The sequence below is a fragment of the Ambystoma mexicanum genome, chromosome 1p (genome assembly GCF_040938575.1).
Source record: "Ambystoma mexicanum isolate Mex_15411 chromosome 1p, UKY_AmexF1_1, whole genome shotgun sequence".
Lineage (NCBI taxonomy): Eukaryota > Metazoa > Chordata > Amphibia > Caudata > Ambystomatidae > Ambystoma > Ambystoma mexicanum.
This window is the reverse complement of record NC_090921.1, coordinates 942515961-942542596: the sequence shown is the minus strand read 5'-3', so window position 1 is coordinate 942542596 and position 26636 is coordinate 942515961. Positions and strand designations below refer to the sequence as shown.

Below are 26636 nucleotides of genomic sequence, written 5' to 3'. Positions count from 1 at the left end.
TATATATTTATCCGCCATGTACATTCGTCGGCACTATAGACTCATCCGCTCTATAGACTCATCCGCTCTATACATTCATCCGCTCTATACATTCATCCGCTCTATACATTCATCCGCTCTATACATTCATCTGCTCCAGCGACCTACACGCTCTCCGTACTTCCATATTCATCTGTTATCCAAACTCATGTGCTCTACATACTCATCCGCTTCACATATTAATTATTAATCTCTTCACAGCTTCGATCTACTTTATTCGTTTAATTCTGTTTGCCCATCTAGTTTATATTAGGGTTGTTAACCGTTAGTTTCTCATATCAGGTGGTTTGATGGATTAGTGTCCTTGAGTTGGTGTTGGTCTCTTTGGGTTAATTTGGTACGGGTTGGTTTTAGGGGAAGAGCCAGGTTATCAGCAGTTTGCGGAAAGACATTAAGTCCTCAGTTAAGCAGATGTGGGGTGGGAGTGAGTTCCATAGCGTGGGCGCCAAGGCTGAGAAAGATGATCCGCCTAATCTGATTGAGTTTGTCTTTGGTATGACTAGGAGACCGGCTGAGCTTGATCTTAGGGTGCGTGGGGGGTGGTAGGGTTTTAGCTTGTCTTGAAGATATTGAGGTCCAGTTTTATGCAGTGCTCGATGTGAGATGCACAAAGTTTTGAAGGTCACTCTTCGGGCTACTGGAAGCCAGTGCAGAGTCTTAAGGGATGGGGAGATGTGGTCCCTTGGGCCGAGCGCAAGTAGCAATTTGGCTGCCGCGTTTTGTGCTCTTTGGAGTTTATTCAGTTGGTACGCATGAACTCCGAGGTATAGGGGGTTTGCGTAGTCCAGTCTTGATATAATGATTGATTGGACAGCAGAGAGTCTGTTGGGAAAGGAGAGATATGGAAAGATGCGCCTAAGGGTTTTAAGGTGGTAGTGACAGGATTTTGAGACGACGTTGACTTGGCGCGAGAGTGTTAGGTCAGAGTCTAGGGTGCATCCAAGATTTTTCACTGAGTTGGAGGGGGTCGGTGAGTTGCCCATGGCGGATGGCCAGGGTAGTGGGTGCGGAAGGAGTTCGGAGTTGCCACATACCATGATTTCTGTCTTGGCGGGGTTTAACAGGAGGTGGCTTTGGGTCATCCAGAGTTCTATGTCGATGAGGCACGAGGCTAGGTCACGTCAGGAGTTGGTTTTTGAGTTCAGGAGTTTTAGAATTAGTGGAGTGTCGTCGGCGTAGTTGTAGCACAGGATGTTGTGTGAACAAATTATTGGTGGGAGGATGATCCTAAAAGTAACAGAGGATTCCCAACTTGACTTACTCCTTGCCCTCCACCCTTTCACTTTCCCATACACCCACCCCTTACCCTGTCTGCTCACAGGCCCGAGGAACGGTGCTCAGCCAATCAGGTGGCTGGAACAGCGGGAGAGAATATACATCCTACACCGGTTGTTCCCGCCAGAAGCCCTTCCCCGGGTGGCGCCATCTATTTTTTTTTTGAATGTGGGGATACAACAGGGAGCCCTCTCCCTGTTGCGCACCCGCCCCTGTAGGGAAGGCATGGTGTCACAAGTAGGTCAAAAGTAGGACACTGACACAATTTGTAAAATCTTTATTGAAGTTTCTGGTGTTGGAAGAACTCCTACTTTGCCCTATAACTAAGATGGGAGTAGTCTTGACCATCAAACGGTAAACAAAACAGTCCTAGTGCAGTCCGTCAAATCAAAATAGCCTATGCTAACAAAACATAATGCCTTCCCTATCTCTTGTACAAAAAGTCTATAAAGGAGAAATATGTAAAGCAAAAATCAGTTTCAAAAGAATAAATGTGGCTGAATCAGCTCTCCTCCCCACATTAGACCACACAGAGTAAGGCGATCCCTGTAGGCAGCATGACACTCAGGCTCGTGGTTTCAACACATGAGCAGTTCAAGACGTGGATTGAGGCTCACCAGGCCTTCCACATTAAAATGGCTCTTCTCAGCCTTTCAAACAATATTTGACAAAAAGTTCACATTAGTTCCCCTCTGTTGGGCTCAAACTCCTTCAAAACAAAAGTTTACGTTGGTCCCTCTGTGTCTGGATCTGACCTCAAAAACACTGTTCAACAAGACTTGCACGAGGGCTTCCTTTCCCAAGCGTATTACACTTTGGGTCCACCTCAGTCGGGCTCAGACTACTTTCGAATGTGCGTGGCTTTCTTTATAGACCTCTGCAGGACCACTTCGACTAACGGTTCAAGTTTCAACTTTCACTCTCCCCTTCTCTCTGAGTTAATTTTGCTTACTATGCTTTATTGTTACAAACAATGCACCTTTCACTGAGACTTTCGAGTGGCCTACTTCCTTTCACCGGACCACTGTTACTCAGTACCGCTGATTTCACAGCTGTACTTATTTCAACGTTCATTCACAGGTCTGCCATTGTTCGTGTCTCATCCACACTCATGCAGCCTTCACTTGCAATATAATGTTGCCACTTCAGTCTTTAACACACAACGGACCCGCAGGTCGCTTGCCAACTCACCAGCTGTGCGTTTCTTGGTTTTACGATTTCCAATTCACAAGTCAAGGTTGGTACCACAGGCTTGACCTCTCCTCCCCAACTCTGCCGTTCACCTGGGAGGGTTGCTTGTGTCCTTGAAACACAATGCAGCTTTCTGATCGGGATCTGGCCTTATCCATGTGTTTTTCACAGTCTGTCGGAGGCAACAATCTCCAGTAGGGAACTCTTGGGGTTTTCGACCCGCTGCTCTCGTACCTTGGTCCGTCCCTCTGCTTCGGTAGGTTTGCCTTTGCCCCGGAAATGCTGCTTGTACTAGTGTTCTGCCTTGCTCAGTGTCTCTAGGTTCTGCCTTTTATCCATGTGAGGAGAGTTAATTGGTATCGGGTGTATGCAGATTAAGTCAAGTGCCTGACTTTGCCTGACCCGATTAATGGGACATATCCAGTGCAATGTATGAAAGTTAGCCTTGTTACTCAGTCACCCTCTTCCTCGAGCGGGGGGGGTTGGTTGTGTGTGTAAAAAGGGGGGGTGGAGTTCGGACCTCAGTGAATCCGAAAAAATAGGATGGGTTTGATGAACAAAAAAGGGGGAATACCATGGTTCACCATCGGCTGCCTCACCCCCACTCCTCACTCCCCGAAGACCCCTCGCCCAGGTGATCCTCCCTCACTGGTCCACCCCCAGGGTCTGGATCCAAAGGCGATGGCTGTGCCCTGGCCCCCTGAGAGAGATCCCCAGTGACTAGCGGGTGAGACACTCTCTGGTTTCTCACAGCCCCCATAACAAACCCAACCCCTTCCCCACCAGCTCCCTCTCCAATTACATGCTGGACCGGAGCTTTGTGCTCCGGACCTGGCACTCCTACTGCTTCCGGACACCTTAGAAAAATAAAAGGGACTTAGTCCTTTTTCCCTATGGCAGTAGGCATTTCTTTTTCTTCGAGATTGGCTGCTCAAGTGATGCCAATTTCCTGATTTGGGGGGGGGGGATATTTGCACTCCGCTTACACCCAGGGGTGCAAATGGCTTTCACCCCACTTAAGGGGACAGCCATGGCCAGTATCAGCCCACAGCCCTTGCTGAGGCCCTTGCTTTGGTCAGGCCTACCTAGGTTCGGACGGGTGGGCAGTTACTGGCCATATCCGCCCTCCACAGTGGGGGTAAAAGCCACATTACTTACCTTCATTAAATAAATGGCACGCTAAATGGATTGAAATCTACGAAAAACCTGCTAAACTACCTGTCCATTGTCGTTCTGACGACATAATGGTGGCAAAAGACCGTTTAAGGAGAAGTTCTGCTTTATCTAAAGCAGCATGTTCATATACTGTTTACGTTGCTCCAAGAATAGATGCATGTGATGCCATTCATCCAGCCGTCGTTATTCCGGCCTGCTATCACATTTTTAGGCGAGGTAGTCCAGGGTCGTTTAAGTAGACTTAGCAGGTGCAAAATTGAAAATAAATGATACTTGGGGAATTTCTTGCAATCATGGACTCCGTAGACCTGTCATTTCATGTTGCTAGAGAGACCCTACATTTTGACTGTTAAGGGTTTTCGATTGAATTAATTCTTAATAAGAAATTCAAATTCCTGCACATTTTGTTTCACGTCATTAACCAAATCCCAATGGTTTGCATAATATATGTTTGTACTGCAAATCTGCAGGGAGTGTTTGTTCTGCTGTCCAGGGCTAAAGATATGGATTTGCATTTTGTGTTCTTTGCTCCCAAGCAATAAAGCGGAGTAAAACGTGCTCTTAAGGACTACCTTTACTATGTCGTTTATAACAGGTGCACTTTGCGATGAACTTCAGAGGCCTGCAACGGTTCAGACTTTATAGGCTCGTGAATGAGGGCGATTAGGCCGATGTACATGGGAATCATGCTGCAAATACCACAAGCCAAATGTAGAATTGAGCGCCTGCTGAGCTATACATGCACAGAAAAAGTGTATTGCTTTCTGTAGTTATGTGGACAAAACCATTCCCTGCTGAACATCCTGTTGAGGCTATGTGCAAATTCTGGCCTGCCATTGTTGGAAAATGGCATAATGGCATGATCCTGGCATCATAGCTGATGGTGGTATGATTGCTGCTAGAGTAACTGAGGGGAGTGGGGAGGAGTGTTACTGGCATAATAACTGATGGGGCGGTGAGGCATGATTATTGCAGCAATAATCGATGAGTGTGATTTATTATAACGCATAGTGGTCTGATGGCACCACTGATGGGGTCTGTTTCCTGGCAGAGTAATACAATACACTAACTGCCTGGCACCAGAATTGATGGCTATACAATCCAAGGCACTACTGATATAACTACTGGCTCGATAGATGATGGGGTCTGGTTACCATAATTGATTTGAGTAGGATTACCATAACCACAATCGCTGATGAGGGCCATAATTACCAGTACCATAACTGATGGTGATCTGATTTATGGCACATTATCTGAAGGGGGTAGGATTACTAGCACCATAACTGATGGCGGTATGATTAGTGGGATAATAATTGAAAGGTTAGGATTACCAGCATAATATGGGGGGTCTTGATTAATGCAAGAATAAGTGAAGGTTGTATGATTACAGCTGGTGGGTTAATGTTACTGGCACATTGTTACTTGCAAGATTACTAGCACAATAACTATGTGATGGGGATCATTCTGGCACTAGAATGATACCTGCCACAGCTGATATGTGTGAAAGTCACAGTAAATAATAGGAAATGATGACTGTAAATGAGTACCTGGTGATCTGTAGCAATGGATCTGATTGGCCCTCGCCAGGTCGTTGCCAGCCTGACAAAGACTTACCTGCTCCCTTTATGCCCAATGGGTCCCTTGAAGTTCCTTCCCTTTCTCTGACTTGCCACTATGTTTAGTCCCTTCACTCTGTTCATGGCGCCCATTTTCCTTGTTTACTTTTTTAAAATATATTTTTAATGGCTGTCATTGAAAGGGAGAAGTGACTACATGGTGTCCCTTCTTCCCGATCCATAGTGCCCATTTGCCCCCTCCTACCCCCTGTAGTTGCCTAATGGCTTCCTCGCTGTTTCACAACTTGGGGAGGAAACAATGCTATTTAGTACCCTGTACAACGTGGCAGGTTACTAATGGCAATAGATCCCTTGGAGTGGGGGGGGGGGGAAATTACCGGTCTGGTAATGCCCCGTGGCTTATGTTAAAGCATTGCTTCGCTCAGGCTTGTAACTGACACTAACCGGACTTCTAATGCCCCCCTTTCCTCGGGTTCTATTGCTTTAATAATCAATGGCATGATTACTTGGGAGAGTAAATGTGGTTATGATTACGGGCACAATAGCTGATGGGGTTGTGATGTAACAATTGATGCATGCTACGAAAACCATACAATAACTGATGGTAGTATGATTACTCGTTCAATGACTGAAGAGGACGTTATTGCTATTGCAAAATGTAGATGGGGGCATGATAAATGGTACAATATTTCTCAGTGGGAGGAGCTAGGGAAGGGAAAAGGGTGAACTCTTCTTCCTGCTCCAACTTCAAAAGCAGGGCATTGCAGATGTGCACGTGGGAAGAAGAAAGGGTGAAAATCGGGAACTCAAGACTCCCACAGAAGCCTAAAGTTGGGATTCTTTTACAGGAAAGGGTTTGCGCTCATGTGGACAAGGAAGTGATTTGACAGTGGGGGAGAGGGGCATGGTTTGGAGACAGCACTGGGGTGTGGGGGGTAGCATATGGTGTCTGTACCAAATATATGAAGCATTAACTAGATTAGATGACTTGTATTGCCATCCAAGGCTGTGAATGGCATAAGATGCCAGCAACCGGATAGGAGTCTGCAGCTTACGTGTGGTAACTACCATGCATATCAGGCTTTAACTGGCATTGGATTACATTACGGCAGCATTTGAGGCATTGAGTGGAATATGTTGGCAGCATCTAGGCATGCAATTCTGCACATTGACGTGGTTACTGCACCATGCAAATGAGGCATTAACTAGCATTGCATGGGGAACCGAGACATTTGAGGCTGCACTTGGCATATGATGGTAGCACGTGTAGATGTGAGGCTGCACCTTTGAAACATAAAGAGAATACCTGTGTGCCAACACGCAATGTTTCCCTAAAGGTACTCGTGTCTTGGTTAATATTTGTTTTGAAATGTTTTGCAATTGTTTTGTATTGAAAAACATACGAAAATGTATCCTGACATTCTTTTAAAGAAGCAAAAGTACCACAGAGTAAAATTGTGCGTTTTCGAGACCAGAAGTTCCAAGGTCCTCGTTTGCCATGAGGCCTGAACTTGTCAAATGTTGGGAGTAAACTTGGAAGAGACCTGAAGGTGCTGTTTTCTACGATGTGCCACCCAAGTCTGTGCCAGAGGTCATCTCTCGGACGTCAGGGCATGTTTACATTAGCCATTCTTCCTCCTTTGTCTTTTCATTGTTCTGCATGTTGTGTGTTTTGTGAAGTCGTTGTTGTATAATCTTGATTCGTGGTATATTGGCAGTGTAACACGTGGGTCAATGCATTTATAGTTGTCCCTCCTTTCCTCTAGGTTTTGGCCCTGCTGGCATTCATCTGCATAGAGACCATCATGCAATGCTCCCCTTGCGAAGCCTTGTACTTCTTTGAGTTCGTGAGCTGCAGTGCGTGCGTGGTGACTGGAGCACTGCTCCTAATTTTCAGCCTCAACCTCCATATGCGAATGCTACAAATCAACTGGAATTTAACTGTAAGTTGCATCCGATTCTACCCTTCAATCAAAAAGCCAATTCTGCAGACCTTTTGGTAGTCGCTTACATTAGGATTGATGAACCATGGTTACTTGTGCTCCCCCGCCCCGTTGCTCACCTATTTATGAGCACAGTTTGTGTTTCACATGTACACATATGTTTGTATGTCCCTTCAGCTTTGTTATTAAATGTATGGATGTCTGTGGGTTACTAAATTCATCTACCTCTCCGTCACAGAAGGTTGTGTTCCACTGTTCTTGAAGGAGGCTTGGGTCACCCCTCTTTTAAAGAAGGAGAATCTCAATCCTTTTTCCGTAGACCATTATCGCCCTATCACAAATGTTCACTTTTTGTTAAAATTTTTGGATAAAGTTGCCTATATCCAATTTAAGAACTTTGTTGAAGGGAATGATATTCTTCTGACACACCAGTCAGGATTTAGAACTGGACATGGAACCAAAACTGCCATGTTAGATCTAAAGGCAAACCTTCTTCACAGCATTGATCTTGGGCAACCAACAGTCTTGATGCTGTTGGACTTATCCTCTGCCTTTGATCTTGTTGATCATACACTGCTTGAGGAGAGACTTTGCTCTATAGTTGGATGCTCCTCTGAGGCAACTCGATAGATCTCTTCCTTTTTAAAGTCCTATGAACACAAGAGTGAACGTTGGCGAGGTCTTCCCCAATCCCACCCCGATTACATGCGACGTCCCACAGGGGCTGTGCCTCTCCCCTTCTCTATTCAACATTTATATCATTCCTTTTCTGAGACTGCTCAACAGCCTGGGTGTCTAGTACATGAACTATGCCGATGACACCCAGGTTGTCCTAAAACTTTCAGGTACTTGGGCTGATGACTTGACATATCTCAAGTATATCTATTCCTCAATCCATGCTTGAATGGCTTCTAATTCTCTTGCCCTGAATGATCAAAGGACTGAGCTCATGATTGTCGCCTCTAGCTCTAAATTGAAATTTCTCTCCCCTGAATATAAGAGCTTTCTCATTCTTGGCACCACAATTCCTTTGGCGAAGGTCAAGACTCTGGGTGTTGTCTTAAATGCTGAGCTTTCCATGAATCAACACGTTGCTCAGATCAGACCCTCCTGTGGCATGATTAATACACTTCTTTGCAATATCTGACTTTTTTTTATCCCATGAAAACCTCGGAACACTCGCTACCATTCTCATTAACTCTCAGTTGGAATATTGCAACAGTCTCCTGAGTGGCTGCTCGCAGACTTTTTCCTCCCTTCAGGTGGAGCAGAAAGGAGCAGTTTGTGCCATTCTTGATCTGTCAGGACGGGCCAATATCACTGCATCTAGGTGGGAGCTGAACTGGTTGCCAGTGAAACACAGAATAACACCCAAAATCCTTATCCTAACCCACAAATATTTCTCGAATCTGGCTCCCCAAATACCTTGCCTCCAATCTCCACCCCTATGCTCCGGTCCGTACTCTCAGGTCACAGAACCAGCTGAAGCTAGTTCAACCCAGATTTCAACTCGCTAAAGCGGGCGAGTGTAGTTTCAATGTTCAGAGCCCCAATGCTTGGAATCTATTGCAGTATTGTCTTAGAGCCATACCGACAACAGTAGTGTTTAAGAAAAAGCTGAAAACGCTGCTTTTCACCCGACCGACTGATTAATTCAGTATGACTCGATTCTCCTTTTTCTCTGACCTTCAGACTAATACCCTTTTGCTATGCTCTGCTTTGTCTACTATGTGTGCGTGCTCTGAGGCCTAAGGGCAGGCATCGCTGTATATAAGAATTTGAAATAGATAATCAATACCATGATTTTGTGGAAACGTCAGACTGAAAAAGTAAACTTCTCTTGCTGTATGTACAATAGAAAGGAGAAATAAACAGTAGTAAGGAGGAGTTGAAGGACGTATGCCTTCCAGGGTTATTTACTGCTACCTTTAAGCTTCAATCGGGGGCAGATTTGTTAGGGATTGAGTGCATTAACATTTTCAAGTTGTCTTCATCTACCATTGCCCACGTCTAGTGTTGGGAAGCGGGGGCGATCGTCCCAGGCTCCCAAGAGGTTCTGAATGCGGCAGAGGCCTAAAACCGTGTTATAAATGCTTTGGGAGGTTATACGGGGGAGGAGGGTGCCGATAGAAGCTGCATTATGGGTAGGTTATAATAAGACTGGGTGTATATTGTACTAGACGTGCAACGCCATCTTAGAAAATGGCAGCCACTTTGAAATAGAGGACTGTTCTGCAGCCAGCACTGTAGGCCCAGGCACACAACATAGAGGTAAATGTGTGAACGCAGGAGCGGGATGCAGCCTGGGCAGTAGTGGGTAAGGCCAACTCCGCAGGGATCCATAAACTTCTTATTGTGTTAGCATCGCTCGGGTGCAATGCGTTTGTCTTGGAAGCAAGACAATGCCACGCAACACGGGTGTGAATCCTGATCCCACGCTTAGAAACCACTTGCTGGTATTAAGCACATTATAGATCACTGGTGCACAACTCAAGGCCCGCGGGCTAGTTGCGGCCCGCCATGCCATTTTGTCCGGTCCGCGAGGAACAAAGACTTTCTTAATGGAGGGCGGCCCGCAAGCAGCATCGGCCGCCCTCCATTAGGAAAGTCTTTGTTGTCTTCTGGGCCGGACAAAACACTGGCCGTCATTGGTTCAGTGCACACGAACCACGCAGCTCCTACGAGCCACGTAGTGCGTGTGTGCTGCACCAATGAAGTGCCAGCACGGCTTGATGCCGGAAGGCATTTCAGCCTTGTCAGGCCCACGCCAGCCGTAGTGCCAGAAGCCTCGCCAGCGTTCCAGCACGTCTGGTAAGTACATGGTGGGGGGGCTGTATGTTTGTCTCTGTCTGTCTCGGGTCCGTCCTGACTGTGTTTTTTGTTTTTGTATGTATGTTGAGATGCGGGGGTGGGGGGTTTGGGGTGTGTTGGGTCTGTATGGGTGTTTGTATTTGTATGTCTGCCCAGTGTGTTGAGATGCGGGGGTAGGGGGGGTGTGTTGGGTCTGTATGGGTGTTTGTATTTGTATGTCTGCCCAGTGTGTGTTGAGATGCAGGGGTGGGGGGTGTGTCGGGTCTGTATGGGTGTTTGTATTTGTATGTCTGCGCAGTGTGTGTTGAGATGCAGGGGTGGGGGGGTGTCAGGTCTGTATGGGTGTTTGTATTTGTATGTCTGCGCAGTGTGTGTTGAGATGCAGGGGTGGGGGGGGTGTCAGGTCTGTATGGGTGTTTGTATTTGTATGTCTGCGCAGTGTGTGTTGAGATGCAGGGGTGGGGGGGGTGTCAGGTCTGTATGGGTGTTTGTATTTGTATGTCTGCGCAGTGTGTGTTGAGATGCAGGGGTGGGGGTGGTGTCAGGTCTGTATGGGTGTTTGTATTTGTATGTCTGCGCAGTGTGTGTTGAGATGCAGGGGTGGGGGGGTGTCAGGTCTGTATGGGTGTTTGTATTTGTATGTCTGCGCAGTGTGTGTTGAGATGCAGGGGTGGGGGGGTTCGTGTCTGTATGGGTGCATAGTGTATTGGTGTATGCTTGTGAGTTTGTGTGCTGAGTTGGGGGATGGGGGTTCGGGTCTGTATGGGTGCATGGGGTGGGGGCCATGGGGCATAGTGTTTGGTTGAGGGGTGGAGGTCATGGAGCATAGTGTTTGTTTGGTGAGTGGGGGCCATGGGGCATAGTGTTTGGTTGAGGGGTGGGGGCCATGGGGCATAGTGTTTGGTTGGGGGCAATGGGGCATAGTGTTTGTTTGGGGGCCCTGGGGCATAGTGTTTGGTTGGGGGCCCTGGGGCATAGTGTTTGGTTGGGGGCCCTGGGGCATAGTGTTTGGTTGAGGAGTGGGGGCCCTGGGGCATAGTGTTTGTTTGGGGGCCCTGGGGCATAGTGTTTGTTTGGGGGCCCTGGGGCATAGTGTTTGTTTGGGGGCCCTGGGGCATAGTGTTTGGTTGGGGGCCCTGGGGCATAGTGTTTGGTTGAGGAGTGGGGGCCATGGGGCATAGTGTTTGGTTGAGGAGTGGGGGCCATGGGGCATAGTGTTTGGTTGGGGGGTACGGGCCATGGGGCATAGTGTTTGGTTGGGGGGTACGGGCCATGGGGCATAGTGTTTGGTTGGGGGGTACGGGCCATGGGGCATAGTGTTTGGTTGGGGGGTACGGGCCATGGGGGATAGTGTTTGGTTGGGGGGTACGGGCCATGGGGGATAGTGTTTGGTTGGGGACTGGGGGCCATGGGGCATAGGGTTTGGTTGAGGGGTGGGGGCCATGGGGGATAGTGTTTGGCTGAGGGGTGGGTGCCATGGGGGATAGTGTTTTGTTGGGGGTGGGAACCATGGTGCATGGTGTCGGACCCCAAGCGAGAACCCAATAATAAAGCTAAAACAGGCACAGTTAGGAGAAGAAAATCCTTTGCTTTTTGTGGAAACCTGACTCAACGAAGGCCATACTCCTCTTGGGCAACCCAAACAGCAAAGTATAGCAGTCCAAAATAACGGAATGTCCAATCAAGGGTCAATAAAATATATATAATTAAACAGACGATATGCAATAACTAAATAGAAATAAATGATAACAATGGAAAATGTGTAGTACAAAATGTAAGTTTGAAATACAAATAAAAATCATTACACCTCAAAAACCAATTCTTTTTCCATGTGTTTAATAATTGGGGGTTGAGAAAGCCTCCTGCCATGCCACGCGCCGCAGCGCCTTCCGCCCCACCCACATTTACTTTTCGGCCCACTATAGCCATCATGTAAGGTACTTTTGACCCTCTGTCAAAATCAGTTGTGCACCCCTGTTATAGATGAACAATAAAATAAAAAATGAATACTCTTAGCACGTGTAACCCTGAAAGAATGTGGACTGAAAGGCCATGAGGGGGCTGAGAGCTCCCACTGAGCAGTTATCCCACGAGAAGGAGGGCACAGGCCTCTAACCCACCTCAGCCCAAACCCTAAGTTATAGCGCCCAGATGCCCTGTCCCAAGACCCCAACATTCGAAAGTATCAGCCAGCCCAAGACCACCGACCATAAAACTGTTACAGCATCCATAGAATATCCACGACCCCTGTGATTTGTGCTGCAAGGTGCCAGGGAGGGAAAGTAACAAATTAAAGCGTGGGGTGGGAAGAACTAGAACGGCGCCGACCCGTCTGTGATAGTTCGGGTTTGGAAGATAGGGTGCACTCGAGTAGCATCTGCGCCAATGTCTGCAGTACCAGGGGCATGTTAGGCCACAGATGGGGCATGCTACGAGTTGCACACTTGCCAATTAAAGGGCCCTGCACCCGATGATGTGGTGAGAAGAACTGCATGTGGACGGACAGGAGAAGCTGGGACCAATGACCTGGCATTCCATATGGAGCAGGTTGCCTATTTTAGGGTCGCACCAACCAGCTATGTGAATTTGTACTCTGTGACGTATGTCAGTTGTGACGCTTTTCTTCTTTTATAAGCTATCGTGTGTGTTTTCATCAGAGCGCTCCGTGTCAGCAGAGTTCCTTGCTATCGCATATTTGTCTTTTTATGAGAATAAACCCTGTTCTCCTAGCAAGAGGTGTGCTGAACCCTTTTCCCTAGTGGGTTGTATTTTTTCTGGTGTGAGCGTTGAGGGGTTTCTCTATACTAGTGTGAAAATCAGCTTTCAGTCTTTACCTTCACGCCTGTTCATCCTTGGCCCCATCCTTACCTGATGAGCAGCCTTACATGTGCCTTTTTTAATAAGAAATAAACACATTTACTGTAAATACCTGCTGCTACCTTAAATACACCACCTTGTATTTGGTCGGACCACTTTTTTGTTACGTTTTGATGTCCATCCTCCTACCTTACTTATACAAAGACAAAACGCTACAAAAAAGTCACTAGCCGGAACCTAAACATCAAGGCAATTGACTTGGAATGTTGCCTCAGGGAACGTATGGCTGATACTGCTGACGAAGACACTCCTGACTCGCTAGCATTATATTATGAACAGAGTCTTACTAAGCTATTGGATAAGATAGCCCTTTTAAAATCCAAGATTGTCAGAGAGAAATTCAATAGGCAAAAAATGGTATACACCGAATTTGGCTACATCTAAGCAGATAAAAAGAAAAGCAGAAAGGAATTGGATAACATTATGGACACCAGAGAGTAAAAATAAGTGGAAACAGTAAAAATGTATCGTTAACATTTTCAAAGCCAAACAAGATTAATTTAACTCACAAATTCTAAACGTGAAAAATGAGTCAAAGAAACTATTTGAAGTCCTTAGGAATTTGGAAAAACCTCAGGCACAAAGTAAAAAGGTAGAGCCCACCCAAGAGGATTCTGAGTGAGTTCAAAGAGCTTTCTCGGATAAAGTTAAAACAGATCAAGATAATATTGCAAAAAACGTAGCTGCTCTTTCATCCAAATCTGTGCCTACAACAGCAGGAGCATCTAGATGTTCTATTACTTCAGACTTTTCCTATAAAACTATTACAAAAAGCGAGCTAGAGAAGGTCCTTACAGCAATGCTTCCCACTACTTGTCTGGAGGATATTATCCCAGCAAATATTGTTTTGGAACATTGGGAAAGCTTTTCCCCCTCCTACGTTTTGCTAATGCCACATTTATTCACAAGAACTTCACAACACTTGTGAAGAAAGTGACTGTCACCCCGTTGATAAAAAAAATAAAAATAAAATAAAAAATAAAAAAAACCTGGCCTGGACCATAAACAGTACTAATTTAAGGCCCATAACTAATGTACCTTTTTTCTTAAAATTGGTAGACAGACTTGCAACTATACAGTTGAAATAACATGTGGAAAGTCATAAAAGTCTCCACCCTAAACATTCAGGCTTTAGATCTGCCCATGGTACAGAAACCACCCTCCTGAATCTGCATTCAGAAATGCTAAATATTCTAGATAGGAGCAAGTCGGGGCTGCCAATGTTATTGGATCTATCGGCAGCCTTCGACCTTGTAGACCAAGAAAAAATACTATCTAAGCTATTTCATGGAGGGTGTTCTAGTGGAGCCATTGATTGGATTAGGTCCTTTTTTGTGGATCGGAGGTAAAATTAGTTTTGGGCCAGGTATGCGCAGTGTCAGAGCTAATTCGATGCAGCGTTTCACAAGGGGCATGCCTCTACTGTTCTTTTTAATACATTTTGCTGTACTCTGTGATGTTTTGGATGCATTTGGAGTGCCTTTTTCAAATTATGCCGATACCCAGCTCATCATAGAGTTGTGTGGGGATTACAAGAAGGATCTGGAAACATAGTGTATGAGGCCACCCAGGTTTGGATGATAACAAATGGCCTATGCCTAAATGTGAATAAAACTGAGTTCCTGATCTTTGGCACATCACAGGCACGCACTAAACTATGTATGAGGGCTTCACGATACAAGGTCACTATGTTTAAAGTTGTCCCTAGGGTAAAGACCTTGGGAGTGATCTTGGAATCATCATTGAGTGCTGCAGCCCATGTAAATGGTGTAGTTCAGAAGGCCCAATACCATTTAAGGCTACTGTGATTGGTGAAGCTGCATTTATCGGCAGTAAATTGTACAACACTGGTAAGAGCGGTGATCATGCCAAGGTTGAATTATTGTAGTGCCCTTCTTGCTGGAACTAACGAGGGATGCATCAGAAAGCTCCAGGTCTTAAAGAACGATGCAGTCCAAATCATAAAGGGCACTACAAGGCGGGACCCTGTATCTTTACACAGGAGAGAGCTTCACTGGCTCCCAATGGATGTCAGAATGTTTTAAATTAAACACCACTGTTCATAAGTGCTTGTATAGAACAGCACCGCAATATTTACAGGAAAGACTGGTTGTAGAACACATCACAAAAGCCACTCGGTCTAAGAATTCAATGCGTCTGACCCAGCCAAGATGCAATAGAGTCCGAGGTAACAGACGCTGTTTCACTTCACAGGCTGCAGTGATGTGGAATAAACTCCCATTGGATATGCGTCGGGGAGTAAATATCTCCGTCTTTAGGAAAAATCTCAAAACATTATTCTTGTATTGTTTCTTGTTTTTTGTGTTCTGCGCCCTGATGCCTGTGGGCTCCGGTGCAATATAAGCAAACATAAACATAAAGAGGCTGACAATTTCTAAAACTTCCTGTTTATTTGTCTGTCAGGTGCTGATAGACCCCCATGATCAGTTATGTAGAAAGTTAGTTGCTCTGGGACCAGTTCTGGATGAATCTCAGAACTTGTGTAAAGTGAACATATACCCCAATCTCCATCTGTCATTTTCGCTCTGTGTCAAATAGTTGCCACCCCATCTGCTGCCCGTTTACTCTCCTCTCCCTTGCCATGCACACTTCAAAGCCACATTTCATGCCTTCTCTTTCCTCGTGGCACACCTTCACCCTCTCCTCTAGATTAGTCACTAATGTATCTGTTCTCTGCCAAAATATAGCTGCAACATCCAAAGATTTATCACGTTCTTTGGGTGCTGCAGCTAGTGAGCCGCCAGCAAACTTTCATGAGATAAATCTTTGTTAATCCATCGATTTTTCTATTTCTTCAATACAGAGTTAACATACATCACAATGCAATAATCATCGGAGTTCGTTTCAAGTGATTTTCTGCCTCAGTAATTGCACGATAAGTGAAAATAAATCACTGTGCCCGACAGCTTTACTTTTCTTAAAAAAAAGACCTGGTAAAGAACAAATTATAATGAAAAATGGAAGCACAAGCTCATCCCCCTACAGATATGCCTCTTTCCACTACCCATGATTGAGATATCCCCTTTCGAATGGATTGTGTCCTCCCACGTATTCCTCATCTTTGCCATTTGTCCAGTTGCTTCAGAGTTTTTTTTGTCAAAGGGCGCTGTGCGTCGATGGCGTTGATTTGATGTCCCTCAAAGGCCTCAGTCGAGGGTGATGTCATCGAAGGATATACATAGCACATGCAGCGCTGTTGGCTTCAGTTCTGTTTTTCCGCGTTAGTGTATGCTTTGAGTGAAATTCGGCGTGCCTCATCTTGTGACATACATTACAAAAAACATCATAATAGGTCTTCTTCGACGCTGAAGTCCAGCTTTAAGAAATGCAGAGATTTTGACTCGAAAATGTCACTTACTGACCTGCATCATATCTGCCTGTGGTGCGTCGGGGAGAGCCACGATACCACTGATTTGTTCCAAGTGCCAATCCATGAAGGGTAAAGCCTTGAGGGAACGGAAGGGGAAACTTAAGGTAGGAAAAATACCCAAAAAGTCACCTGCCCGAACCGCTAGGCCTTCGACTGACAAGTAGAGGGACGTCTCTCCTTGGAGGAAGAAGGCCAAGCGCTGTAGGTGGAGGAGTGGTTCGCACCACTCTTCTTCGTCTTTGAAAAAGTAGAAGAGGAGGCACCGACGGTCACCTTCCTCGACTTCATCTGACGATTCCCTCGAAAATGGTAGAGTGCCCTTCAAAAATATCAACACTGCCTCCAACGCTGGCGGTGCCTTCGACGCCTGTCAGGCCTTCGATGTGCCTCAAATACTCGATGTTGACATCGGCACGGAGTCTGCGACGCCGGCTGCGCCACATTTGCCAGCCACACTGTCTGTGCCTAGCGCTCCTCCAAAAATCGACGTTGGCAAGGAAAATGTCGACAACTTCAACAACGTCGAAGCCTGTAGTTAAAAAACCAGACAAAGTTTATGCACCACTCTTAAAGGACTTTTTCAAGTCTTACTTCTATTTTTGAAGAGGAGGAGCATTCTGATAATGAGGAAGCACCATTTGGGTTACAATACGGTACACCCAATGTACCAGAGAGCTTTATCTCTGAAGAAAGCAGAATGCAGGATTTATATGAAAACTTGCAAACAGCAAGTGGAGTTGATAACTCCGCAGAACTTAAGCCTGAGCCAGGGGAACATGCTGACTCTTCCTATTGTCAGCTTACGTCAAAAGTGGTTGAGTATTTGGGTTGGAGTAGACGCTCATTACCCTATGACCAAGGCGACCTTACAGACATTCTAGACAAGGGTCCTCTGACTGATCCCATTTTGCCCTTTCATGTGGCACTACAAAAAGGGTGGCTGGGAACTGGGAGACTCTGGAGTCTAATCCGGTAGTTGACAAGAACCTGACGAAAAAATACTGCCCTTCCAGTAGCAGTCCTGACTACCTGTAGAAACACCCCACTCAGTCTGGTGGTGCAGGCAGCTACGGCTACTTCAAAACAGGCAGATAGGGACGACAAATGCATAGTTGGATGGGTGAGGAAGGTATTTTCTGCAGGGAGCCTGGCACTGAAGTCTGCCAACTCCACTTGTGCCCCCGTGAAATTTTCGCACACTATATGGCATTGTATCTCCATGGCGGCAGAGCACAATCCCGAAGGGGATGAAACGAGATGGCTTCTTAGCTATTGTTAAGGACGGCAAAGAATCCATGTGCGAGTCCCTTCAATCAGGATTGAAGTCTGAAGATAGCATCAGCAGATCCATGGCTACCAGCACTGTAATGTGCAGATTTGCGTGGTTGAAGTTGGGTCTTGCATTTGATGTGCACTCTAGACTTCTCAACATGCCTTTTGACGGGTCTCATCTTTTTGGAAACAAGGCAGACAAGGGCCTTGAGAAGTTGCAGACTTAAAAGGCGGCGGCCACATCTTCAGGCACCGCTATTAGGCAATCTCAGCCTTTTCGTCCTATTGGGCAACCTTGGAGGGGTAGATCGTTTCGCTACTACTCTTCAGTTGGAAGGGTGAGAGGAATGGCCATTCAGAGGCCAGATGAGATTTCCTTGTGGTGAACGAGGTAGAGGTGAAAAGCCAGTTCAAGCAGCCTCCTAACCATTGGCCTCTGCAGCAGCCACCACAAAACCTCTCGGAGGCCTTGAGCCACAGTTCACTAGTGGGGGCGGAGGGCAGACCGTCTTAGCATCTGCAAGAATGGCGAGACATTACTTTGGATGCTTGGGAAACCAAAGCCCATGGTTATTGGCTTCCTTTTATAAGACCTCAGAACAATCCACCGGGCAACCACTCTTTGGATCCGCTCCTTGTGCAGGAACGTTTAACCCTGCTATAGAACCCGTACCTGTAGTGGAGAGGAACAAGGGATGGTACTCCCCATATTTTTTTATTTCCAAAAAGGATGGAGGACTGAGACCCATCTTGGACTTCAGATACTTGAACAATTTCCTCAGGAAGGACAAGTTCAAGATGGTCCCACTTTCTCAGATCCTTCAGGCCCTCCAGTTCAAGGATTGGTTGGTGTCATTGGACCTTCAGGATGCTTATTTTCATGTGCCAATCCATTTCAAGCACAGAAAATAACTGAGGTTTGCAGTTGGCGGTTCTCATTTTCAGTTTCGAGTTCTGCCATTCGGGCTGACCTCCGCCCCAAGGGTCTTCACCAAACTGATGGCGGTGGTGGCAGCGAATCTCAGGAGACTGGGGATTCAAGTCTACCCCTACCTGGACGATTGACTGATCAAGGTGTGTTCTCCTGAACAAGTTCGCGATCATCGTCACCTGCCACCCTCTTCACAGATTCGGCTTCTCCCTCAATTACAGGACGTCTCATGACACCTTCCCAAAAGCTCCAGTACATCATAGATGAACTAGACACATCCTTGGGAAAGAGCTTGTTACCCGAGGTGAGGTCTCAAGGCATTCTTCAGATGGTTACCAAGTTTCAGTGTACACAGAATCTACCGGCCATCGACTTTTTGAGGTTGCTCTGGCTCATGGAATCCTGCATTTTTCTGATGCCACAGGCCCGTTTGAGAATGAGATCCCTTCAATTGGCTCTAAGGACACAGTGGTCCCAGTTGTCAGGAAAAATGTTGGACCAACTTCAGGTCCCATCCAGTGTCTCACAGGATCTTCTGTGGTGGGCCTCCAAGGACAATATCGTGAAGGGAGAACCCTTTTGGCAACCATGGCCGGAGATGACCGGAGTGACGGACACCTCACTCACGGGGTGGGGAGCCCATGCCAATGATCTGACAGTCAGCGGTCGTTGGTCTCCATCGAGTCCAAACTACACATCAATCTCTTGTAGCTGAGGGCAATCAGACTAGCGCTGAAAGCCTTCCTGCCCTCAGTCCGGGGAAAGAATGTCCTGATAAGGACGGACAAAACAGTGGTCATGCACTACCTCAACAAGAGGGGAGGCATAGGGTCACTACAACTGTGCAGAGAGGCAATGCAGCTCTGGTACTGGGCAATTCAGGAAGGAATCCCCCCCCCTATCAGCAGTTCACCTAGCTGGAGAGAACGCAGTGGCAGACGCTTTGAGCAGGCAGAGCACAGTCTCTCACGAGTGGGAACTAGCTCAGGTAGTCTTTCAAGAGATCTTCACCCTTTGGGGAACCCCTTGAGTAGATCTGTTTGTGACCGGGGTCAACTGCAAGTGTGAACTATATTGCTCCATGGAATTTCCCCCAAGAGGAGATCTAGGAGACAAGTTCGTGGTGGACTGGGAGTTTCCACTCCTGTACGCGTTTCCTCCGGTCCCCGTCATTCCTCGTGTAATCAGGATGTTGAGCAGTTTCGGCAAACACATGATCCTAATTGCTCCGGATTGGACCAGGATGACGTGGTACCCGGACCTTCTGGATATGTTCATCTGTCCTCTGATGTGTCTTCCACAAAGAGAGGACCTTCTCTCACGAGGGGAGGGCCAGGTTCTCCATCCAGAGGCCAAAACTCTCAACCGTCCAGCTTGGTTTCTGAAAGGCTGAGATACAAGGTTGGGATTTCCCAGATGACGTAATGTAGGGGTTGCTTTCGGCCAGAAGACCAGCAACAAAATCTTTGTACCATTGCCGCTGGAATAAGTTTTGCAACTGGTTCAAGGAAAATAAGATTGATCCTTTTCTGTGTAAAACTCTCAATGTCTTGGCCTTTATTCTATCGTTAGATAATATGGGCCTTCAGATAGGTACCATCAGAGGCTACTTAGCGGCGCTTTCGATCTTTACGCGCTCTTATAGGAATGCTCCTATTTCAAAATACCACTGGTGACTCAATTTCTAAAGGGGCTCACAAATGCGTTCCCTCAATCTCCTTTCCAGGTTCCGGTTTGGGACCTTAATCTGGTTTTGAAATTCCTGATGTGTGCTCCATTTTAACCTCTGCACGCATGTCTGCTAAGGTTGTTAACCTTTAAAACAATCCTATTGATGGGTCTGACATAGGCCCGTAGAGTGAACGAGTTGCAGGCACTTTCACCCAAGCCACTGTTCACCATTTTCCACAAGGACAAGGTCGTTTTAAGGGCCAATCCCTCTTTTTTGTCCCAAAATCTTTTCAGACTTTCATTTGAGTCAGAAAATGGTTCTTCCTTCTATCCTCCACCTCATCCTAGTAAGGAAGAGGAAAGACTCCATAGATTGGACCCTTGGAGAGAGTGTTGAGCTTTTACATCTCCAGAATATCTAAATTGACGATCCAGTCTTCATAAGCTACACAGGACATAAATTAGGTCGGGCTTTTTCCAAATGGACCTTATCTAGATGGATAATTCTTGCGATATCAGAATGCTACAGGCTAGCAGGGAAAGACACTCCTGATAGTTTAAGGGCTCCTTCCACCAGGGACATGGCTACATCGATGGCCCTTCAGAGGGCCGTTCCTATTAAGACAATTTGTGAAGCAGCAACGTGGTCTTCCATACACACGTTGACTAAACATAATCAACTGGATTATTCCCTTAGCCAGGATGATTCTTTTGGCAAGAAAGTACTTCATTCTATCCATGAAAATGTATACATTCAATTCTGCTCCCTCTGCCAAATCGTAACACTGCGTTGGGAGTCTGTCAAAGATGAGGAATATGTGGGAGGACACAATCCATTTGAAGAACAAGTTACTTGCCAATGGTAACGTTCTTTCAACCTGGATGTTCTTCCCACGTATTACTCATTGCCCTCCCATCCTATCCCTCAGTAGAATTTCCTATTACAGCTTCCGTTCCATCAAGGCTGAGTACGGTCACTCCCTTGTTTCATGGGTTTCTCTACTGCAAGGGGGGGGGGGACAGAACTGAGGCCAACAGGTGCTGCTCATGATATATATATATATATATATATATATATCCTTCGATGACCTCCCCCTCGACGGAGCCCTTCGAGGGACATCGACTCGACGCACAGCGCCCTCTGCTGAAAAAAGAATTCCGCTGGAGCTGGACAACAAATGTCAAATATGAGGGAGAAATATCCACTCGAAAGAACTTTACCATTGGTAAGTAACTTGTTCTTCTATGAAAGATGGGGGTGGGGAGTGAGACACTGCGAACTCGGGTGCGCGCATGTTGGTGTGTGTGTCTATGTATAGGCATGTGTTTTGGTTTGGGTGGGGCGATGGGGGTGGTGGGAGGTGGCTGGGGCTGAAATCCCACGGGAGAGGGGGTTGGGCAGAGAGGAAAAAAAGAGGGGGTTGCGGGAAATGTATAATATTTTTTCATGCAGGCACAGGAGTGTATGATTTGCACTTTCTCCAATGTTGTGAGCTTCATAAAGTCTGCCACTCACTTGACCAGATCTCCAGAAATATGGCTGTCACTCTCTGCCACCCCAATGTATTCCTTGCAGTAGCGGGGCTGTTCTCTGGGAGCTCTGCATCCCGGGTCAAGCATTGCACTGGCTGGCCGCGTATGACAGTCCGCTGAATGAAGGATTCACTATGTGTGGTGTGAGAATCCTGAGGGTATTCTCACTCCTATTCCCCGTGGATCCTCTGCGCAGATGGCCAGGGAAAGGCCATTGCTCTTGGATCCTGGCCCTCTGGGTGGCAAAGGGAGGAAAAACACCTGGGTTGAGGGTCTGTGGGGACTGTGAGCGGGATGCCCTTGGGAGAGACATGGCATTCCCCTTTTCCTACTAATAACCAACCCAACCCCTCCCCCGCCTTAATGGTGTATTATAAATCAACTCCCCTGACTGCCTCATATTTAACTACTAAAAGTAATGAGAAGAGGGAACCGGGAGTAATGAAGACCAGTTGCTTTTACCACTCTACTACCAGGACGAGGAAGGGGCCTGCTGAGAATAGAGGTCAAGCATGTCCCCTTAATGATGGTCCGGCAGGGCTAACTGTGCATTCGCACCTGCAGCCTATTAAAGGGCTGCAAAAGTAAAAAAGGCCCATCGGAGAGAATCAAGGAGAGGAACAGTGGCAGTGAAGGTGGAGCAGGAGCAGAGAGGCCAAGAGAAGTGGTGGGGTTCTGTACGTGTGGAGCACGCCAACTGTTCAGAGAAGAACAACCCGGGAGCTGGGGCTCTGGAACCGAATGAACATTGAAAGGGGAGCTGTGCAGGAGGCTGCCCCTTTTTCTGCTCTTCGAAGTGTTTGTTCTCCTGGGGACAGAAGCTGACCCAGGAGTGCCTGATGGGCAGGAGACGGAGCCCTGAGGCAAAGACTCAAAGTCTGAGAGATCTGCGCTGCAGGAACTCGCAACTAAGCAACCAGAAACCTGGTATGCAAGTGTTTGATCTTATGCGCAAGGTTATATTGTATCAGAATGGTCACGTGAATGATGACACGTTTTCAAAGGTCTCTGGTCCGTATCCCTGCTAACCAGCAAACAATGAAACTTATTAATCCTTGAACAACTGAGAATATTTTGTTGCAGAGTGGTTGTGTGTAAATGAAAGCACGTTTTCGAAAGTCTGAGTGCTGCGCATATTTAAAGGCAAACTACAAAGGCATGTTATATCATTGTGAATTGAATATAAAAAAAGTCATTTAAGGGAAAACCTTTCACAATGTTTGAATGCCAAACCGAAAACAAAGCTTAACAAAAACATCTTCATATATTTGAGTACCGCACTGAAAGAAAACTGTTAATCATGAAGCTTTACAATTTAACAAAATCCACTGTGTATCAAATTCAGAAGTGAATGAAACTTGAATTGCAGTCAAAGTCCATACATGTTGAACCTACAAATGAATCAAACTATACACATTGAGCCTTAATGTCAAAAGAACTTTAACAAAGCAAGTGAACGTTAGTCTCCAGAGTGAAGGGAACTTTGGAGATTAACTTTATTAAGTGAACCAAAACGAACTGCCATTTTTAGCCAAGACATTTTGTTGTACAAAGACTAACCTTATACAGAAGACACAAGAGTGGCACAGAACTTTAAGAAAACTTGTAAACGCCATTATATTAAATTATCATTGCAAGTGATTCTTGGGGAAGGGAACCCTGAGAGTTGAACGACTGATTGACTTGAGGACAATGTCTTAAGATATTTTGTGTTTTGAACTGTGTTTTGGAGCTTGAGGAAGGGAACCCCAATTACTGGTTAATGCTATATCATTTTGAACTGAAGGCAAGCCTGGGAGTTTTGTTGGAACTGCTTAATACTTGAGGAGGGGCGTTGAAAGAAAGTTGTGAGAGGGACATTGCTACAAACTTTGTTGAACACCATTTTGTTGGTTGCTGATATCCCTACACATTAATACATCTTTTTTATTTGAATGTTAAGTCTGTTGTCGGTGTCCTTCATGATGCCTTCCCAGAGGTTAACCGCACCTGTTGTCTTAATGCGGGGAGCAGTCCCTCCACTCCTGACAACATTCTCTTCCGGTTATAGTAATACTGCTATGGTTTTGGCTCTATGGGCAAGGCTTGAAAAACCATTTCCCCTCCGGCTGCAGTGTTGCCTGGTTAGTGGTTGTGAATGTCGTGTAAGCACACTTTGTAGGAGATGGTGCTCCTGGATCAGTAATGGTTGCACCACTAACATGCTCGTGTCTTGGATGTTCCATACACACTTATAGCTTTCCTTAAAGGGATAGGGGCTTCTCACTCCTCTTTAAGACTGGTATGGAGTAGGGGAAACCGCCACACACTTACACTGCCCAGCATCCTGTGCCCTTAGCCACCCCAACCCTAACCAAAGAGACGGGCACTTGACCATGTCACGGGCCCTACTTGATGTATGGTCTTGGCAGACCCACCCATAGACTGATCTACATGTGGAAGAGATGCAGAACAGCTTGATCCACCAGCCTTTACCTTGTATGGGCAAAATCAAAAGTACCCTGTAGGCCAGTCATCTGGGTAGTCCAGGGGAAGGTAGTAACATCTGAGTCAGAGCTAGATGAGCCGTGTATTTTTGTAAAACTAGACAGAAAAGCCTTGACTTGTTCGGGAGGTGATTGACCTCATTGGGGGTTCGGGGTGGGTGGAGGTGGGAGCAGGGTTCCATAGTGACTTAAGTGTGTCCAGTAGATAAAGCAGACGGTCATCTATGCTAACCAGCTTATTTTTTAGCAACAAAACCTCCAGATGGCAATACCCACCTCTCCGTACTATGCACCCAAAGTGTTGTCATGCAATTGTGGATGACTTTTACCATTGAGGTGAGCACCTCATCTGTTTAAGGCAGCAGCATTTTTTTTAGAGTTCCTGTCCGTCGGAGGGCCATTTGCTTATCTGTTTGCAGAGTTCAACATGGCACAAAAACGTCACGCAAAAAGAACCAAAATTGGGGTTTTGGGAAAAGGAGCGATGTGAAAAAGGCGGTCAAGTTCTCCACTCAAGAGGATGAATTTGCACTTTTGCTAGGTCACTCAGGACGCACTACTGTCAAGATGATTTGTTAGCCAAAGGGTTTTTCAGAGACCACAGATGTGTCCCATGCTTCATTCCCCAGAGACTTTACCAGATTAGTTGCCATTTTAGTGAAGGCACTTATCTATTGTACGAGACTCTAGCATCTCTACCTACCTTGTGTAGTTGGTAGCAGTTAGTAGGTACTCTGCAAGCACTCCACAGATTAAACCTGTTTTTATGCTGTTCCTCCTTCAACTGCTTGATTGTTATGCATTTCCATTTTTGCATTTCTTAAATAAATGGGGTAAAAGGCGGCTACTTTTTGGTTGGTTACAGATAGCCAGCAAATGACAGACAGGGATCAGACTGGTATGAACTCATCCCACAGCACTTGGTCCGCTAATGAGCCCTCCGTCTTTAGCCCTTCAGGCCTCGTCAGCCACCCCTACTAACTGGGGTATCTTGTTCCAAGCTGACTGCGGCTGTGACTCCTGCCACCCCCCCCCCCCCCCCAATGAACCAAGATCCTCTTTGTGACGGATTCCCATCGGCTTGGGAGACTCGCCTAGATTTTAGGAGCTCTAGTAAATTAATTCTACCATGAAAGTCAGATATAATAAACAGTCTCACTTTCAGACAGCGCTCTGTTTTGTAAGCTTGTATTGGTGGGTTTGTAGCCATACTTAAGACACCCAGTGTATAATTGCTGCTGGGCCTGTGTAATTGGTATGTCAGCAGCATTTTAGCAGCAGTGGGGCTTCACTTTTAGAAACCGTTCAAATTGGAGGAAAAATGAATAACTACTTCAGGAAGGTGCCCACAGAGCTTTTCATGCTGGCGTTAATGGAAAAAGTAAACGGGCAATTTTTATAATTGTGCATTCCCTATTCCTGGACGCAGTTTGATTGATACATATAAGGCATATCTGGTTTGATATGTTGGACTATGTAGTTATGCTGTCTGAAGCCTTTATAGCGTCATTTTATAGCTAGCATTGTTTCAAATGAATCATTCAATTGTCAGGGTTTTCTGTATCCTTGTCTGTGGCTGGCTTTCACCCAAAGCAAACCATTTGGGTCCAGCCCTAAAAGCTTATTTTGGTCTCTCTGGCAAGGCTTGTCATCACCATGCTTCAAAGTCACTCCTGTTGGGGCAATTTAGAGGTCATACCATGGTGGTAACTATTGGTGTCTCATTGATATAAGGTAGAGAAGTTGGAGTAGACCAGAAAACTACATTCCGGAAATGAGACCCATCATTTTGCAATCTCTTAGGCCACTCACACTTCCTGAGCCTCCACCCTACTTCTTGCAGACAAAGAACTCTTGGACTGAAGGGGCGTGACCGATGGAGTATGTCTGCTCCTGTGACCTCTCCTGCCTGATCCTACCTGATCTGAAGGAAAATACAAGTACATATGAGGTTCCAAAGCGGCTGAGCACTTGTGCGAACCTCTCGAGAGTGCGTGGGTGAAGTGGAGAGTGAGGTGGAACAAAGGCGATGGAGATACACCGTGTGACCCTGAGTACCCCTTTGGAGTAGTCTAACCGCAAGATGGCCGGTGCTAGATGAGGTGAACAAAGGCACAGAATGGGCCTTTGTGGAATTAAGGGTGCTGGCTAACGGACAGGACGTAGTGAGTGGCAGCCGTGAGACATGTCATCAGTGAAGGCCGTGAGGTGCAGAGGAATGTAGTAACAAACGGAAACCGAAAGGAAGGTGAAACGGACGCAAGTGCCCTGTGCGGCAAGCTACGTGGAGAGGAGCGAAGATGGCTGTCGCTCTCCGGACGGGGGCACAGAGGTCCGAGCCATGCAAGCGCAGTGTTTGCATTCTTGTGAAAATTCGATTTCCCCCACCCCCTCCACCCCCATTTAAGATTTCCAGGCACTGGCGCGGCCTGTTGGGATGGCTGAGGGCCCAGCGCCGGATGA

General features: G+C 46.5%; 1 protein-coding gene across 1 annotated transcript in view; it reads left to right on the top strand.

Moving 5' to 3' along the window:
* CMTM4 (CKLF like MARVEL transmembrane domain containing 4) overlaps positions 1 to 26636 on the top strand; it is a 659789-nt gene that overhangs the window by 247839 nt on the left and 385314 nt on the right. The window contains exon 2 of the mRNA XM_069653104.1: positions 7025 to 7201. Within this exon, the coding sequence (XP_069509205.1) occupies positions 7025 to 7201 (177 nt within the window). The remainder of the gene's footprint in view (positions 1 to 7024; positions 7202 to 26636) is intronic.